This window comes from Rhizophagus irregularis, chromosome 2 (assembly GCF_026210795.1).
Source record: "Rhizophagus irregularis chromosome 2, complete sequence".
NCBI lineage: Eukaryota > Fungi > Glomeromycota > Glomeromycetes > Glomerales > Glomeraceae > Rhizophagus > Rhizophagus irregularis.
In genome coordinates this window covers 1,485,486-1,506,267 of record NC_089430.1, presented here as the reverse complement: position 1 = coordinate 1,506,267, position 20,782 = coordinate 1,485,486, and the positions used below count along the sequence as shown (strand labels likewise).

Genomic DNA, 20,782 nt, shown 5'->3' with positions numbered 1-20,782 from the left:
ATTAAGCAATTTTTGTAATATGTTATACAAGCTATATCCTTTTATATCCCTATGGATAATTATTTTAATGAATTTTACAAATAAAAATCTCATTCAAAAACTTAGCAGGAAATATTTGTAATACAATTGGTTCTTCATATTATAAAAAAATTTAATTTGAACAGATCCCATATATACTTAGTACACTCGTTATATTTAATTTCAAAAAAAAAGTTAGGATTGAATTAAAAAAGAAAGGATAGTATCCAACTTTCGATATATTTTCATCCCTCCAATACTTACTGGATGATCAAATCACGATATTGAAGTTCAGCCACTCCCGATTCTCGCTCAGTTCACCATTGCTAATCTTCTGACACCGATTCCTTTCTATATTACTAATAAATGCTGTCCTAAAATAAGAATGTAATATTATTGGTCATTCAAATACGAAGTAAAGTGATATGTAGTCATATGATTACAAAATAGAAACACAATGGCTGTCATGTATTATCGCTGTTTTCAAAATACGTGAAATTATGAATGAAACTTGCGATTTTTGGTTTGAATATTTAAAATTTAAACCCTAAAGTTACTAATTTTCGAAAAAAAATTGCTTTATTATTTGTTGATCATTACGCACCTGATTCGAAAACAGCGATAAATAAAAAAAAATAATTGACAATCTTTCTAGATTCAAACTTTGTGAAATTGATTGACAGGTCTAACATCTCTAAACAGTAAAGTGGTGTAAATGATCTGATTATTCAGGTTAGACTAATCAATACATGAGACGAACATTTTTTGAATAACTATTCATTAAAGAATTCTAACAATATTTGAACTTATAGGCATGGAACCCTGATTTCATAATAATATTATTCTTTATAACTTCTCATTAAGAAACATTAAAGGAATTAATTTATTAAATTAAATGCTTAGTTTTGTCTACTTTACTTGCATCATTCAATATAATTAATATTAAGTTCTTCAACATTTAAAAGATTCATTATCTTGCTCATTTCTTACTTTGAATCGAATTATTAATAGGTATAAGCTACAGTAAGAATTTTTTTCGCACTATATTATCTTTTTATCGTTCAGCCCAATAGGATTATGCAGATTTTCATAGAACAATATTTTTATTAGACATAACAATAAGAAATGGTTATACATAGTAATTGATATAATAAGGTGGAGTAAAAAATGGTGTAAATAAAAATCTGTTAAAAATAACATAAAATGAAATTTATAAAAAGTTAAATATAAAGCTGATTTATCTCCCATCTATATACTTACTAAATTTGATAAATCGTACTATACTGATTTTACTATATACCCTATAAAAGCTAGATAAAAAGTAAAGTTTATATCATCAGTCAACATGAGCAGAATAATAATATATTATTAAGATAGGAGCTATATCCGTCAATAAATCATTTGTGTCTCAATGATTGGATGAAAATGTGTCACATAATGGCACGTTTCCTCCAATAATTAAGATACATGTAATTAGTTAACTGATATATTTACTTTCCTATCCAATAAATAATAAATAAAGTACAAATAAATAAGTTTGTACTAGTGTTTTTTTATATGTTTTAATGTTAAAATTTAAAGTGATTGGTTAAAAATATTTTCTGTGATTTCCGTGAACAGTAAATTCTAGATATGATAGACAATTATTACATAAACTATTTTATGTATTTAAAAATTTATAACACATTCTCAATAATATAATTTCAGTCGTCTATGGATAATTTTTTTTTCGAGATCCAGATATTGTGTCATTAATCGACAGATCTGCCTCTAAAAAGAGTCGACAATGGTCAATGGGTCCCATCCACCCGATCGACAAAGGATCTAACGTATAGGGTCAGATCCTTTGTCGATCGGGTAGATGGGTGCTATTTGATTATCAGGTTAGACTTAACCAATAACGTCAGTGAATGAATATTCAATACATGAAATAAACTAAATAATTATTTATTAAAGAATTCTAACAATAATTGAACGTACTGTATGTGTATAAAATTTTTCTGAAAAACTTAATCATTAGGATGTTGAATTTCATTTTATCCACTTACATAGCCTCTTAGAGGAGGGATATATGGATAATTGTGGGCATAAATGCATATAATATACAGTGACCTATTGAAGATCTTAAGCTCTTTATATCATTATATCAACATACTTGAAATAAACAAAAGTTTTTTCTAAAAAAAGAATCAAAATGTAAATATTTAAGCAGTGCGTTTTCTTTTAAAAAAAATAAGTAAATAAAATAATATATGAAATAAATAATCTTTTTTAAAATTTATTTTCATGAAAAGCGAAAATGTCAAATTCACTTTTAGCCGCAGCATTAAGTGCCATAACGAATCGTTCGGTTATTACTTATGATGATTATTCAAAAGGAGGACATGATGGATGTTCTCAATTGGATCAAAAAGCTCTTCATCAATCTCATTTAGTTGGCGGTAGAGTGCCAACATCAAATGTAGAAGGACAAATTCGCATATATATTAAAGAATCTAGTGGTATAACTATAGTACTAGAAGTTTGCCCAAGTGATGAAATTCGCCAATTAAAAGCAAAAATTGAAGATAAAGTACGTACATCACTAGAGAATTATTTGTTAAAATATGGACATTATCAACTTAAAGATGAACATACTTTAACAAGTTACAGAATAAGTCATGATTCTACAATACATTTAGTACCTATATTAATAGGTGGTGGCGATGTTAGTGGTAGAAATGTTAATTATCCTTCCCCTTCTACTATGTTTATTCATCCGGATTCACTTGCCCCAAGTTACGATTATGATTTTACACAAATAGATGATAAAGGTAAAACTTTTATGCGAGGAAATGTTGAATACAAGCGACCTTGTGGTTGGAAAAGATTTGCTATCAATGTCCTTAATAAATATGATAATAACATTTGGCTTGGAGTTGATAGAAATTCTTCAACAAGCTCTGCACAAAATGAATGGCCAGGTATTTATCATCTTTTTTTTGATATACAAATGTTTTACTTATTTTATATTTTGTTTATTATTTATTAATATAATATCATCTATTTTAATAGTTTCATATCATGGAACTGCTAGAGATAACTGCAAATTAATTTCTGAAGTAGGGTATGACTTGTTGATGGGTAAACGATTCTTATTTGGACGTGGAATTTATTCTACTCCAGATATTGATATTGCGTATCGATTTGCTACTAGATTTACTCATGATGGGGATAACTATAAAGTTGTGTTTCAGAATAGAGTAAATCCGAACGACTTAGTTAAAGTTTCAAAGGAAGAAACTGGAGTTGGTGAATATTGGATTTCACCAAAAAACGATGATTTGCGTCCTTATGGTATCTGTATTAAAAAAGAAAATTAAATATATTTTTTTCTTTTCATCATTTTTTTTTACATATTGTTTGCTGTAATAATTATATAGAATATTTTTAAAAGATATCATTGATTTTTTAAATAAATTATCTGAATTATGGGTTAAATTATAATGTGATTAAGTATAAATTTAATAAGCAACGAAATACTATATGTTCTGAATACTTCAATGTATTTGTATAGCCTAGCATATTAGTATAATAAGTGCGAAACCATGAAAAATTTAGTGGTTAAAGTACAAAGCTAATTTAGTTTTACAGTTAATTGAAAATAATAAATATGAATTGAAAGATCGATCGAATCATTGGTCAATTTTGGTCGATCACGCTAAAAATTTTGACCAATTATAGCAAAATCCGTACACTTGGAGAATTTATAATTGAGTTAACCATCATCTGACCAAGTTTTAGGATCTGGACTTTTTGCAAGACCCCACTTTAATACATGCTCCCAAATTTCAACTTCTTTTATTTGCAACCAAGCAAAGTTTAAATGACTCTTGTAGAACTACTTAATGAGTTATATTTTTACGGCATGAATACAAATTTATTGGAATGTCAAACAACGATGATTGTGAGCATTGATTATTAATTTAATTTTTTATAATAAAAAGTACAATAATAGTAATAAATCTTTGTTTATTAGAAAAATACTATCAATGATAATAAAATTATAAAATTTTCAACTTTCCTAAAGTTCTCAAAAATAGAAATACAAAAAAAAAGATAGCTATCAAATATTATTAATAAAAATCGCGCGCAATTTTAAAAAAGTTATTCGTATTAAATTTTAACTACATATTTACTTATCTAATACATTTTTTATTTACTTGACTGGTTGTCTTTCCATACTTCCCCCATATCCTTTGCAGTTGATTACCAGTTAATTTACCGCCACCAGCTCCACCCACCGCTGAATTTATTGCAGTTATACCAACAAGTTATGCGCCAATAATTTGTTTACCTCCTTCTTACTGTTCAGAGAGATCAGGACAGGGTCCATATCCCCGCTTTCCAATATTTCTATGGTTTAAATCAGGATATGATAAAATTTGATCCATTTCCATTTCGAGATTAAATTGTGTTTGAATTAAATCTTTATCCATGATGGTTTAAAGCAGTTAAAAATTATTTTCAGGATTACAATATTATTATTTGCAGGTAAAACGAAAATATTTTTAATCGCAGTGAAAGTGATAATGGTGTAGTTACTAGTTAGCCGAAAAATTCAGCCGAAGGCGCAGTAAATTTTCGGCTAACAACACCCAGCCTAAAAAAATGTCGATCTTGAAATCTTAACTACATTATTTTAAAAAAGTGTAGTTAACCGTAAGTGTAGCACAATAATTTAAGCGGTAACAGGTAATGAAATCCTGATTGTGCATATTACAATATTTACCATTATTATTTAATAACGGTAAACTATGGCGCGCTAATTTGGACAGATTGGTATTTTTTTAATACCAACTCCTGCTATTTAAATAATACTAGCTCTTGTATTTTAAAATTACTGATTTTGCCTAAAATAGCAATTCCTTTTTATATTATTAGACAGATTTGTATTTTTTTATTATTAGCTCTGACAATCATTTTTATTCGCTAAATCTCACCGCAGGTGATCATCCTTACTGCAGGTGATTTTATTCCGGCCAAATTATAATTCCAGCTGGAGTTAATTGTGTAACCTACTAATAAAAAAGTTTTTGACTTTTTTAGTAACAATGTGGTATAAAAATTGCACCAATAAGTTCGGAAGATGCCCGTTTATAATTAAATATGCAGTTAAATTTTGTGTAGTCTCACTGCATAAATCGCTTTACTTAATTAATCTATTTTGTAATGGTCAAAAGTGGTCTATTTGACCTTAAAAGTGGTCAAATTTGACCATCAGTTGCCTTAATTGATGGTCAAAAGTAGTCTATTTGGCCTTAAAAGTGGTCAAATGTAACCATCAGCTACCTAAATTGATGGTTAAAAGTGGTTAAACGACCATCAGCTACCTTAATTGATGGTCAAAAGTGGTCAAATATGCCCTCGCCTTTAACTACCAATTATTAGTATAACTAATCAGAAAATTTTCGAAAAATTCCTAGTATATACTATCAAATATAAAGGTGTTCGTCTGAGCTTATATCAATGTACAACACTACTTTACTTATTACCTATAAAAATATCAAAATTTTATTAACTGGAATCGGATTAGCCACATTAATTGGCCATCGGAATGTTTACAAATTATTTATATGGAGGTATTCAAACGTCAAATAATTTTTTAGTTATGCAATAGTCATTTTCACAATAACTTTTACTTAAAAATCTTCTATAAGCATTCCAGGCTCCCCCATGAAAATGACCTCTTGTTAATATGTCATATTAAATTTTTTTATAATATGTTAAGAAAAGAGATTTTTATTTTATATAACATATAAAAATAAAAACTTTTGAATGGGATTTTAAGGCACTATAAAAATTGGGCAATGTGATGTAGCTTTAAACAAAATTATATATTAAAATTTTTTTGCTTTTCGTTAGCTTTACAAATTACACAAAAATAATCATTAGTTAAACAATTGCTAAAATTTTATATTGAGTTGAAAATTTACCAGAGGGCGAAAAACTTAATGATCTTGAATTTTCTTTTTCATATATTTTTAAATTAATTATTATAAAAAGTATTATTATGAAGAATTGGATAGTATATTAAAACAAGGTTCAGAAAATATTAATAATAATGAACTATATAAAGAATTAGTTGAAAATCATATTGAAGATTTTAAGAATAACTAGGGATTATTTGGTGACTATATTTTTAATAAGAAGTTTTTTTTTTAATAAATATCTCATTATGTTAAAACCGCCTCATTATTCGTGATTTTTTAATAATGTATACTTACTGTATATCTGGAATATTTAATAAATACATTTTCTAATTGTTTATTTTGTTTTCATTTTTTTTATACAATTTTGATAAGGAATCCTGATATCATTACATTTTTACAGATTATTTTTTTAATATTTTGATTGACTTTATTAAACAAATTTGCATTCTTTTATTTAAATAAAAAATAAATTTATTTGAACAATAAACATTTTTTTATTTTTTATTAAACTAAATAAAATATCTATTACAAATGATACTTTTTTTTTATCATCACAAATAAAATTTGTTTGAGTTTTTATGAAATCAATAAATAAAGTCATTATAGAAATTTATATTTAAATTTAAATTATACAATCTAAACACTCAGAATTATTTTGATATAAAATTTCAGTAAGCAAGCGGCTTGTATAATATGCTTGTGGATGAGTTTGTAAAACAGGAATATTAGCTTGTTCTTGTATCGAAACTCTATTTGCTTTTATAAATTCATGCATATCATTTTTTAATTGATTATCAATATTAGAAACTTCATATCTTTGTTCATCTTCACCATTTAATATATAATATTTATTAATACATCTAAGCCATTCAGATATAGTATTTTCAATAATTACTATATTTGGTCTTTTGGAAGGATCTGAATCCCAGCACTTTTTCATCAAATCTATATAACATTTTGGAGTATTTTTTATAATTTCAGGGCGATCTCCTTCACAAATACTTAAAATAAGTTCAACATCATGTGCTTTGTTATTAAATGGGGGAATACCCGATGTAAATTCCCACATTATCATTGAAAAACTATAAATATCACTTGCTGGAGTATAAGGGTTGTTTCTTAATATTTCAGGTGCCATATAAGGTATAATTCCATAAACTTTATCAATTTTATCATCAGAATTTTGTATAGGTTTGCATAATCCTAAATCAATAATATAGATTTCATTATAGTCATCTGATATTAAGATATTACCATCATGAAAATCACAATGAGTAAGTTCTGATTCATGTATTACTTTAAGTCCCAAAATAATTTTTTTCAATAATTGCAATTTAGTTTGCCATTTAAATTTAACTATATTAGATAAACATTTTTTCAAACTTCCTTTTTTTGCATAACTCATTATTATCATATAATTTAAATTATTTGGATCTTGGGAAATTCCAAAGAATTGAATAAATTTTGAAAATGATTTTTTCTGACAATTATAATGATGTTTCCACTATATACAGTAAATATTTAAAATTATTAATTTATAAGATAAAATAAAATATACAATTAGTACCTAATAAATAAATATACTATACCTCATCTAGAAATTTATCACTTAAACTTGATGAATTATTAAGATTTTTAAGAATAACCTCATATTCAGTCCATCTATTCCATTGTTGTTCATCAAAGTTCCAACTATCAATAGGTCCATCTAACCAGTTAGCCCTATAAATTTCACTAAATCCTCCTTTATCATAATAATTAATATTATTCAATTTATTATAAGGTATCCATTCTAAAACTTCATAATTACTTTTAGCATTTAGTTGTGCTTCTTGAATAAATTTATCAATAAATTTATTTTTACTAGTCCATTTTGAAAAATCTTGCTGAAATTGTTTAATATTACATTGTTGGCACCATTTGTAATCAATATATGGTTGATTGCATTCCTTACATAAGTTGTTAATTTTAAAACTATCAGGAGTTATTTTGTGCCAATAAAAGGCTTTTTCCAAATTCTTCTCTGTCCCTTCACCATTTTCATAACATAAGGTAAGACCATGCATTGACCCTTCATGACCCTTCTCTGCCGCTTTTTGAAACCAGTGAAAGGCCATTCCCAAGTCCTTCTCTGTCCCTTCACCATTGTCATAACAAAAGGCAAGATTATGCATTGATGACCCTTCATAACCCTTCTCTGCTGCTTTCTGAAACCAGTGAAAGGCCATTCCCAAGTCCTTCTCTATCCCTTCACCATTGTAGTAACACAAGGCAAGATTGTGCATTGACCCTTTATAACCCTTCTCTGCTGTTGTCTGAAACCAGTAAAAGGCCAATCCCAAGTCCTTTTCTGTCCCTTCACCATTGTAATATCGTAAGGCAAGATTGTGCATTGACCCTTCATGACCCTTCTCTGCTGCTTTTTGAAACCAGTGAAAGGCCATTCCCAAGTCCTTTTCTGTCCCTTTACCATGGTCATATTGTAAGGCAAGACTGTGCATTGACCCCTTATGACCCTTCTCTGCTGCTTTCTGAAACCAGTAAAAAGCCATTCCCAAGTCCTTCTCTATTCCTTCACCATTGTCATAACATGAGGCAAGACCATACATTGACCCTTCATGACCCTTCTCTGCTGCTTTCTGAAACCAGTGAAAAGCCATTTCCAAGTTCTTCTCTGTCCCTTTACCATTGTAGTAACATGAGGCAAGATTGTGCATTGATCTTTCATGACCCCTCTCTGCCACTTTTTGAAACCAGTGAAAGGCCATTTCCAAGTCCTTCTCTGTTCCTTTACCACTGTAGTAACATGAGGCAAGACTGTAGATTGATCCTTCATGACCCTTTTCTGCTGCTTTCTGAAACCAGTAAAAGGTCATTTCCAAGTCCTTCTTTGTCCCTTCACCATTGTTGTAACATAACGCAAGACCATGCATTGACCCTTCATGACCCTTCTCTGCTGCTTTTTGAAACCAGTGAAAGGCCATTTCCAAGTTCCTTTCTGTTCCTTCACCATTGTCATAACATAAAGCAAGATTATACATTGACCCTTCATGACCCTTTTCTGCCACTTTCTGAAACCAGTGAAAGGCCATTCCCAAGTCTTTCTCTGTTCCTTTACCATTGTAGTACCGTAAGGCAAGATTGTGCATTGACCCTTCATGACCCTTCTCTGCTGCTTTTTGAAACCAGTGAAAGGCCATTCCCAAGTCCTTTTCTGTTCCTTCACTATCATCGTATTGTAAGGCAAGATTGTACATTGACCCTTCATGACCCTTCTCTGCTGCTTTCTGAAACCAGTAAAAGGCTATTCCCAAGTCCTTTTCTGTCCCTTCACCATTGCTGTATTGTAAGGCAAGATTGTGCATTGACCCTTTATGACCCTTCTCTGCTGCTTTCTGAAACCAGTGAAAGGCCATTCCCAAGTCCTTTTCTGTTCCTTCACCATTGTAGTAACACAAGGCAAGATTGTGCATTGACCCTTTATAACCCTTCTCTGCTGTTGTCTGAAACCAGTAAAAGGCCAATCCCAAGTCCTTTTCTGTCCCTTCACCATTGTAGTATCGTAAGGCAATATTGTGCGTTGATTCTTCACTACCCTTTTCTGCTGATTTTTCTAACCAATTAATGTTATCACTTGAATCTTTGATATCAGTGGAAGTTAACATTATTAATAAATAGTTTTATTTGTCAACAATTTAAAAAATTTAAATTCCTAAATGGTGCATTCCAAAAAGGAAGTGTCCTTTTTTAATACTGTATATGCTATGTTTCACTGCATTGTTGTACATTCACCACATTTCACTGCATTGCAGTTTCATTATAACAAAATCATGTCCATTGCAAATCAATTTCTTACTAATAACGGTTTATATAAAGATTTGGATGATGATTTACATACAGACATACAGTATAATCTGAATTTGCTGAAATTGGATAATAAAAATTTTTTAAACTATAAACATATTAGCATTTAATATATATATATATATATATATTTTTAAACTGAAAAAAGACTGCGTCATTTTATAAGAGAATATACTGAATTATGAAATTTCAAACAATTTTAAATTTGAATAGAATACTAAATACGTTAGTGAAGGGTTGTATAGGAAGTTACTTTCAAATATTTTAAAGAAGGTGAAAGTTCCTTAAATACGAGTTTTAGGACTTCAAGACGTTGACGGAAAAAATACAGCGTTTAACAGAAGAATTACCAACAATATGACAGGTTAAATCGGGTTTTGACATATTTAAAGATTGGAAGTGTCCTCAATGTGAGAGGAAAAAGGAGACTTTTAATCACATATGGGTGTGTCCATCGAAAAAAAAGAGAATGAAACTGATTATTAAAAGCTCAATCGATTTTTTGATTGAACAAATTAGAAGTTATGATAAATACGATGTACAAAAAACCTTATAGAAGAGCTTTTCAGGAATGAGTCTTTTGGGAAGCTTAAAATGGATAAAGATGCACTGACCTTTATAGATATTATAAAGAGTATATTTCCATTAAAATTGTTTGATTTATTATTAAATCGATTGAAATGAAAAAGGAAGATTTGTATCAAGTCTCAGTAAATTTCCTAGACAATGTGTATGATTTAACAGATTTAACATCAATGATTTGGAAGGAAAGGTGCGACATGCAATTGTAAAAAGAAATGAAGTTTAAAATTGTTAAGTCGAAAAAGTTATTGCCAAAGAGCTATGATCCAGATGTGAACAAGAATAAAAGACCTTTAAATTCATTGACACCTCAGAAGGGTTGAAGAATGCAATTTATTTTAATATGAAACCTATGGATTTTACGATATATGTAAACTGGACTTATAATAATTTTTTTTAATTTATTTTGTGTAATTGTTTCTTTTTGTTCGCCCTTGGGGTGAGTTTTTGTTTTGTTCTATTTTTTTTGTGTTTTAATTATTATTAACCTGGTTTATTGGGGATGTGATGAAATTTTTTTTTTATTTCATTCGATCTAGATATTTAGTTTAGCATTATTGTTTATATAGTTTACATTATTTAACTACTATCAAACTAAAGACATATATGTAATTTCCGTTCTATTTTAAATAAATTTTATTATAGAATATCGAACACAATTAATAGTTTTGAGTGAAGCTGAATATAACTCATTGATGGCGCAATATAGAACGCTTTTTAAAAACAAATTGGGTTTAGCAAAGGTGGCTCCTAATGCTATCGTACATATAAAAAATATGTATAATCTAAAAAATTTTTAGATAATCAATTGCAGGAAAAGATCTCTAATTTTATTATACAAATTAATGACCAATCTGAGTTGGGAAGAATCACACAGATTAGATTGTTAAATCTACAGGAATTACTTTTGTTGACTAATAACCCTTTGTTTTCGTTGACGGTGGAGCTGTGGGGGATATCAAAAATATAAAAAAATTTTTCAGAAACAATTAAAAATCCTTTCATATTACTAGATAATAATTATAAGTTTGTTGAAAAAATATAATTTCGATATTAAGAATAATTTATCAACCAATAATATGGATATAGTTGGAGGAGAGATTACAGTTAAAAGTGGTTTGAATCAATCGATATACTTTAAAAATATTTTAACGTTAAAAAAATTAAATATAACTTTTTTAGACCAGATTTTGATGTTAGATGGAAAATATATGTTAACTTTTAAAGAAGTATTTCAAAAGAAGATTAATAATTTTAAGTTACGTAGGTGATCGTTATTGAAGGCTTCAGGGGAGGAATTAGAAAATGATATTATGGAAAATCCTAATTCGAATAGGAAAATCAAAAAAAATATATTCAGTAGATTGAATCATAAGTTTCAAAGGTTTTGAATTCATAAAAGTAGTATCGATCCTTTAGCTAAAAAGACATTAGTGGTTTGGTTAAAAATTTCGTAAATAAAAAGGAAATGAAAAAATATAATATTGAAGGGAGTTGGATTATAATTCAATATTTCAATGTAGTTAGTAATCCTACAGATAATAGTATAGTCTTCATAGGATGTGAAGGCTGTGGTCTGAACGAAAAAAAGAATTTATTAAATCAGAATGTATATAAGGTATCTTGTTTAATTGCAGCATTTATGGATTGAACATTTTATTTAGAGCAATATAAGTATTTAAAAGTATAGTTTTAGAAGTGAATAGGTCAATAATTTTGACTGATTTCATTCAACACCATTTCGAAATCAATTTATTTCACGATGATATTTTTTTCAATAATCCAGAAATATTTAAGTGGAAAAATTATAGAAAAGATTCCGTTATAATAGGATAGAATTTAACGTTATTAAACAATATATTTTGAAAGAAAAATTTAATGATAATATTAATATTGGAAAAATATTATCGATTCTTAAAAAGCATGTAGGAGAAGAAGTATATGTTTATGTTGATGGTTCGATTATAGATAGCGGTACAGATGGAATGGCGGGGATTAATTTTTATGATAGAAATCATTTAATCATCGATGAACTTTCAGAAATTTTTGCATTCTTCATCACATTACTTGTTTGTAATAGTATTTAAAAGGTTTTTATATTTACGGATTGCGAAGTTGTTTATAATAGATTCAATGAGATTTTAAATCATGATACATTTTTTAATGTGAGAAAGCTCTTAAAAGAAGAAAACAATATTTATATTTGGATGTTAATACAACAACTGATTATTAAGGATAAGATTAATTTACCAACTTTAGTCAAAGTTAAAGTGCATAGTGATAACAAATTCCATAATCTTTTGGATAAACAAATTAAAGAAAGATATTAAGATTATAATAGAGTTTATTCTATTAAATTGGATTTTTTGAGTCTCGTTGATATCAATTATATTATTATGTAGAATAATATAGTAATTGCATTTTTTGAGTTAAATGACATTAAGATCAATGGCAGGACAACAATTGTTAGACGACGTCAAAATTAAATTTGGAAAAATGAAATCGCTATCAAACCAACAAGATGAAACAGTTCAATAAGGATCTTGGGTGTTTGGTTCAATGCGAAGCCATGTGATTGCACAGGTGAAAGAGGAAATGAAGAATTGTTGTGAATCAATTATTTCACGGAAACATTTAACAGATAAACAAATGAGCTATATTTTTAACGTTCTCATTATACCCAAGATGCTTTCTTAGGCACTTCTAAAAGAGTTATAGGTCGTGCATTAACTAGTCTAAACCCCTTTGGTATCAGATATATATTAGTATCCTTCCAATCTTCTGGCAATTCTTGTTGCAAAAAGATGTTATCTATCAATTTTCGTAACAAACTATTGAACTCATCTGGAGCTTTTTTGATATCCTCGTAAATAATCTCTGTCAGCCCACTAGCTTTCCCTAAAGGAACATTTTCTATCATATCGTTCCATTCTTCATCTGTTATATATGTTGTGCCTCAGATCGATTCTTGCCTCAGATCGCAACTCACGCACCTCAGATTGAAATCGTCATGTGAGGTGTGTGATGTGGATCATTGATAATCTGAGGTGCCTCGGTTTTAATCTGAGGCAAATAAAAAATTTTTTTTTAAAAAAAATATCGATCGTTTTCTACTATTTTTTACTATTTTATTAATCTGAAATAGTGTTAGTTTAACTCATTAGTAACTACACTAAAAATTACTTTAATTATTATAAAGTTTTTAATAAGAACGGTTCTTTACGGCTAATTGGCTCTTTGAGGTAAGTTCGGAAGCTTTTATTTTATTTTTTTTTGTTTTTTTCTTTTTCGGAACGGTACTAACCATTCCTACCTTTTCTTTTTTTTGTTAAACATTTTAAGTAGGTTTTTTTTGTTTTTTTCTTTTTAGGAGCCGTATTTAACCCATTTCTTTTTCTTTTTTTAATAGGAACGGTTAAAATGTTTTAAGGTAGAATTCAATTTTTATTTTATTTTTTCTTTTTTGAACGGTACTAACCGTTTTTTTTTCTTTTTTTTTTAGCATTTCGGCCTGGGCTCTCTCCCGGTAAATAGGTATGCTATAATGTTTACTATAGTGTTAGTTTCTTTCTCCTAGAACGGTACTGACCGTTCTTTTTTCTTTTTTTTTTTTTAGCAGTTCAGCCTGGACTTTCTTCCGGTAAAATAGGTATTTTATAGTATCTATAATATTAGTTTTCTTTTCCTAGAATAGTACTAACCGTTCTTTTTTCTTTTTTTTAGCATTTCGGCCTGGACTTTCTCCCGGTAAATATTTGGTGCTATGGTGTCTATGGTGTTAGTTTTCTTCTCCTAGAACGGTACTGACCGTTCTTTTTTCTTTTTTTTTTAGCATTTCGGTCTTGTCTCTCTCCCGGTAAATATTTGGTGCTATGGTGTCTATGGTGTTAGTTTCTTTCTCCTAGAACGGTACTGACCATTCTTTTTTCTTTTTTTTTTTAGCATTTCGGTCTGGACTTTCTCCCGGTAAATATTTGGTGCTATGGTATCTGCGGTGTTATTTTCTTTCTCATATGTTTAAATAATCAGCGTATTTGTAAAGTAGAATGGTACTGACCGTTCTTTTGTCTTTTTTTTTAGCATTTCGATTTGGACTCTCTCCCGGTAAATAGGTGGTGTTATGGTATCTATAATGTTGGTGTTTTCTTCTAGATATTAGCCATTCTCTTTTCTTTTTTTAATAGGAATAGATTAATGGTTTTTTGAGAATAGGTAAATAAGATTTTGAGTAAGAAAACATGGATATTAGAGAAATGAAAATTTATAATAAGAGGAACGAAAAAAAATTTAATGTAAAATCTGATATTGAATAATATAAAAATTGTGTAATAAATAAAATCAACTTAAAAATTGAGATTATTGTCAGGTGATATGTGTGATGCAAATCATTGATAATCTTTACAAAGACACGACATTTTTTTATTACAGTTTTTTTTTATGGAAAACACGTTTTATCGTGTTAACAGATTGAAAACACATGTTTTATCTCGTTACAGTCTGAAGACACATGCTTTATATCGTTACAGCTTGAAAACACATGTTTGTAGCTATATGTTTTGTCATGGAATATACGTTTATCAGCAGAGATACATTTAATGGAATTATTGAACGTTACATTGGCAACCTCCCTACGTCAAAGCAAGAAAAAGCTTTGATAAATCTTAATTTTTTAAATAAAATTAAAGAAGTATTGTTAGACCCTAAAAATAATACTATTTCTAATAAAAATACACGTAGCTGGATTAAGAAAAAGTTTAAGCTTGAGGAAATAACACCTGGTGACTATAGGGTAATTGTTGCAGCAAACAACAACCCAGTGTTGGCTGTAGAAAATATGTACGAAGTTTTATGTCGAACTCATGCAGAAATTACACAGCATGGTGGGCAAAGACAGATATGGAAGTCTATTATAGAAAGGTGGGGTTGGATTAAACAAGATATTGTAGAACAATTTGTTAATAATTGTACAATATGTGCAGTACGAAAACCATCATTTCACCCTTTAGCAGCAAAGCCTATCATTGCAAGGAATTTTCTATCTCGTGTGCAAGTAAATATTTAATTTATTTTATATTCTTTTTTTTATTATTATTATATTTAATTTATTTTTTATTTTTTTTTAGATGTATCTTATTGATTTATCATTTGATGCAGATGGCGAATATAAATATATTTGCCATGTAAGAGATCACTTTACAAGATTCTCTTGGGCCAGAGCTCTTACTTCAAAAAGAGCTATTGAAGTAGCAGCATATTTTTTTGAACTTTTCCATTTTTTAGGCTCTCCTCCAACTATTTTACAGTCTGACAATGGGAAAGAGTTTTGTGCGGGAGTAATAAAGGAATTAATTGAAATGTGGCCTACAGTAAAGATTATAAATGGTCGTCCACGACATCTGCAGTCTCAGGGCCTAGTTGAACGTGCTAATGGAATTTTACAACAAAAGCTCGGTAAGTGGCGAGAGAATACTGGCCGAACTGATTGGTCTTTTGGTCTTAAATTTGTTATTTCAGCTATGAACAATTCATGGTGTCGGTCCCATAAAAAAACACCATATGAACTCATATATGGTGATAAACCACGTGGAAATTGTACTTTAATTGATGAATTATTTGCAAAAAATATCTATAATGAAGAGGATATACCTGATACTATACAAATATATGATAGTATTGAAGATTTGGATAGTGATATAATAGATGATTTGCAAGGTAAGGTTTTTAATACTAAAAAAATTATTAATTTCAATAATATTTATTAAATTTAATAAAATGTTTTTTTTAATCTAATTGCCAAATTTTATTATTTATCATACTAATACAATTAGAATCAAATATTCCAGTTCAACAATTAGATATTGAAAGAGCAGTGGTCCAAGATCAAGATAATGAAAATAATAGACATATAGTACTTATTGATCCAGTCCTTTTAGATATTACAAATAATACACAGCACGAAGTATTAAGAAATATGGCTCGTCAAGACCTTCAAGATTATACAAATAAGATGGCTAATCAAATGAGCAAGGGAAGAAAAAGAATTAAAGAATATCAGATTGGTGATCTGGTAAGGGTTGCTGTTCCTAAAATTGATAGATTTAGTGTTGATCGACCCACTTTGCCATGTAAAATTATGGAAAAAACTGAAAATAATAAATATAGTTTGGGATCAAAATTTGGAATAATTGGAGTGTATTATTCTGCTAGTGAATTAGAACCACTTGGAACAGAAACTTTTCCTGAATTAGAAGTCATTCCCTTAAACAAAATATCAATTAGAGAGGCTGCACGTCTTCAGAGTGCGGGTTTAGTATTAGGGGTATATGTAATTGTAAAGGTGAATGCAATAGTAATAAATGTCGCTGTAAGAAGGCAGGTGGAGACTGTAGCAGTAGATGCCATAGTGGACGTTCATGTCAAAATAAATGATGCGGCATTTGTTATATGTAAAAATATATTAATTAGTCAAAAAAATGCATTATTACTGATGTCTTATATGAAAAAATAATAAAGAATTTGAATTTAAGTAATTTCATGTATACTTAAATCATTGATTTTATTTGTTAATAGATTATACACAATTTTATATTATTCAATATCAGATTTTACATTAAATTTTTTTTCGTTCCTCTTATTATAAATTTTCATTTCTCTAACATCCATGTTTTCTTACTCAAAATCTTATTTACCTATTCTCAAAAAACCATTAATCTATTCCTATTAAAAAAAGAAAAGAGAATGGCTAATATCTAGAAGAAAATACCAACATTATAGATACCATAACACCACCTATTTACCGGGAGAGAGTCCAAATCGAAATGCTAAAAAAAAAGACAAAAGAACGGTCAGTACCGTTCTACTTTACAAATACGCCGATTATTTAAACATATGAGAAAGAAAATAACACCGCAGATACCATAGCACCAAATATTTACCGGGAGAAAGTCCAGACCGAAATGCTAAAAAAAAAAAGAAAAAAGAACGGTCAGTACCGTTCTAGGAGAAAGAAACTAACACCATAGACACCATAGCACCAAATATTTACCGGGAGAGAGACCAGACTGAAATGCTAAAAAAAAAAGGAAAAAGAACGGTCAGTACCATTCTAGGAGAAGGAAACTAACACCATAGACATCATAGCACCAAATATTTACCGGGAGAAAGTCCAGGCCGAAATGCTAAAAAAAAGAAAAAAGAACGGTTAGTACCATTCTAGGAAAAGGAAACTAATATTATAGATACTATAAAATACCTATTTTACCGGGAGAAAGTCCAGGCTGAACTGCTAAAAAAAAAAAAGAAAAAAGAACGGTCAGTACCGTTCTAGGAGAAAGAAACTAACACTATAGTAAACATTATAGCATACCTATTTACCGGGAGAGAGCCCAGGCCGAAATGCTAAAAAAAAAGAAAAAAAAATGGTTAGTACCGTTCAAAAAAGAAAAAATAAAATAAAAATTGAATTCTATCTTAAAACATTTTAACCGTTCCTATTAAAAAAAGAAAAAGAAATGGGTTAAATATGGCTCCTAAAAAGAAAAAAACAAAAAAAACCTACTTAAAATGTTTAACAAAAAAAAGAAAAGGTAGGAATGGTTAGTACCGTTCCGAAAAAGAAAAAAACAAAAAAAAAATAAAATAAAAGCTTCTGAACTTACCTCAAAGAGCCAATTAGCCGTAAAGAACCGTTATTATTAAAAACTTTATAATAATTAAAGTAATTTTTAGTGTAGTTACTAATGAGTTAAACTAACACTATTTCAGATTAATAAAATAGTAAAAAATAGTAGAAAACGATCGATATTTTTTTTAAAAAAAAATTTTTTATTTGCCTCAGATTAAAACCGAGGCACCTCAGATTATCAATGATCCACATCACGCACCTCACATGACGATTTCAATCTGAGGTGCGTGAGTTGCGATCTGAGGCAAGAATCGATCTGAGGCACAACATATATAAGTGCTAAAACACCGCTATAAATTTCTTATTAATTCTCCTAATAGGCACATATTCATCAGACTACACTTTAGTTATTTCAACTTCTCTATTGGTGGAACCTGCAAAATGTTTAAAATGTTCTATTGTTAATTTTTTAATTTTGTTCATATCTGTTACCATATGTTCTTCCTTATTATCATCTTTGATTATAAGCAAGACGATCTATGTGTATTTTTTTAATTTCTCTTTCAGTGATATTATCAATCATCCTCTGTTGATTGTTGGCTAAATCATCACAACGCACTTTTGATGGCTTCTTTAATTTTTTCTTTTAATTTAAATAACTCAGCTGATAACTTAATGCATATTAAGTCATATAATTGGTCTAATCCAGATACATAGGTGTCAAATGAAATTTTTTAATATCCCTACAATTGGTTATATAATATCCTGAAGACTGATTCCTGTGCTACTTACGTGAATGAAATATTTCCTTATGACATTTAAATGACATTTACTAAATTTTCATGCAAAAAAACTCTTTCCCCTTTTTTTTTATTTTTATTAGTTTTCTGCAGTAAATAGCATTAAGTTTCTTTTTTTTCAGTTTTCTACGAAAACTTCAAAGGGGAGGAGACCCTAGTGGGCGCCTCGGTCACAATACGAAGTTTTTTGTTCTTTTCAAACCTGAACTTATGGGCTTATGTCTACTTCGTCTCAACAAAAAGATACTGTATGTGCTCTTTTCCTAGAATAGATGATTACATTCCAGAATATACTCCTAATCCTGATGACTTTGTGTTCAACCATGATACTATAAACACCCCACTTATTGTCGAAGACAAGTTACCGACAACACACATTCCTTCTCGTTCTTTGAATAATAATTTTACTACTTCTTCGAATATTTTGAACTATTCTTTCTCCCACTGTGTACAAAAAATTTCACGTGACTCCAGTGTTGGCAAATTTTGAGGTCATTTCACTTTTTTGAAATGACCTTAGGTCATTTCGTATATGATCACGTGATATATTCATAGTAAAATCATGACGTAATCAGGTCATTTAAAGGTCATTTCAAGGTCATTTGCCAACACTGCGTGACTCCACATAAAAGAGCCAGTTATAACAGGATTTACAGTTTTCGGCGTTCAAAAAGTTATTTTTTTGAGGTAGTAGATCATTTACTAAACACCAATCAACTCGAGTTGAAGATCTATACAAATGACTATCATATATCATCTAACCCGATTCATCACGAATCCACGAGCAAATTACCAAACTACAGATTTGCACTTTTTTTCAACACAAAGAGTAATTCCCCGCCGAATACAAAATAAATTTTTTGAACTTATTCGCAAAAAATTATTGGGGCGTATAGATTTTATAAGATCACGTGCTCAAAAAAAGAATACTCGAAATCACATTACGAAAACTTTTTTTAACTTCTCGTATAAAAAATATAGATTTCACTTTGGTATTTTCATACCATGTAATCATTCTTATATCAAGGATCCATATACCAAACAAGTTGAAACTTGTTCCATTCCAGTTCCCTTCATTATGTCTTCTCACCGACGTGCCTGCATAAATCATCACAAACAATTGGATATATTTCATGGTCCGAGAGATAACAATATACCTCACTATAGTAAAGCTGTAAGCTTTAAAAATTTCCATGCTTGTCGCCTCTACAACAGATGGACCAAAGGTCATGTAAAAGAAATTTATTCAAATCGATTAGGAATTTCTTATAATACGAAATATTATACGTATCCAATTAATAACGTCGCCAAGAAAGGTCTTAAAAGCATTTACAACAAATTTTACTTTAACTTCCAAGATAGGAAAAGTAAATCTCCGAATGTCAGTAAAAGACAACATGCATGCTTTGAAGGCTTATGTAAGCGTGTCTTTAAACATTCTTGTATCAAAGAGGACAGGCCAGTTGAAGACATACTTCTGGCTGCAAGATGAAAATCCTTTCTGTTTCAAAAAGGACAAACCCTTCATAAATCTTTACTCCATGTTCGCTACAAAAAGAAATTTGTTGCTCCTGAAGACTGTTATTATAACTTTCCGATCCCACATCTTAGACATGATCTTGATGCTACAGTTCGTCAATCCGAAAAGGAATCAGTTGCTACTCCTCCTGTGCTATTGACCACCATTGACCTTTCTTCAGGGTCTTCCCAAGAAGACATTGAACCTATTCCTGCTCATCTTATTCTGTTAATTCCTGAGAAGCCTACTTATGAAGGCGGATACCTCAACCAACCCTCCAAAGGAAGAATCAAAAGGAAAAATCTCCAACCTCTTAAGAGGGGGTAGTGAATCTTAGTTACGTTATATGGAAGAATTATATAAAGAATATGAATCCTTTAACCGTGAAGAAATACGGAAACAG

General features: G+C 29.4%; 3 protein-coding genes across 3 annotated transcripts; 2 read left to right on the top strand and 1 right to left on the bottom strand.

Annotated features, from left to right (window-relative positions):
- The first annotated feature begins 2,253 nt into the window (after window positions 1–2,253).
- On the top strand, window positions 2,254–3,500 carry OCT59_011746 (uncharacterized protein). The gene is made up of 2 exons (XM_066133980.1): window positions 2,254–2,981; window positions 3,073–3,500. The coding sequence occupies exons 1-2, from the start codon at window positions 2,318–2,320 to the stop codon at window positions 3,378–3,380; spliced, it is 972 nt and encodes a 323-aa protein (XP_065989290.1). The 5' UTR covers window positions 2,254–2,317; the 3' UTR covers window positions 3,381–3,500.
- Window positions 3,501–13,110: 9,610 nt separating this feature from the next.
- On the bottom strand, window positions 13,111–13,356 carry OCT59_011745 (uncharacterized protein; the record flags this gene model as incomplete). Its single annotated transcript, XM_066133979.1, has 1 exon — window positions 13,111–13,356. One exon carries the CDS (start codon window positions 13,354–13,356, stop codon window positions 13,111–13,113), a length of 246 nt encoding a protein of 81 aa, XP_065989289.1.
- A 6,582-nt stretch (window positions 13,357–19,938) lies between these two features.
- Window positions 19,939–20,706, top strand: OCT59_011744 (uncharacterized protein; the record flags this gene model as incomplete). The annotated part of the gene is made up of 2 exons (XM_025325861.2): window positions 19,939–20,241; window positions 20,419–20,706. The coding sequence occupies 2 exons, from the start codon at window positions 19,939–19,941 to the stop codon at window positions 20,704–20,706; spliced, it is 591 nt and encodes a 196-aa protein (XP_025179086.2).
- Between the last annotated feature and the right edge of the window lie 76 nt (window positions 20,707–20,782).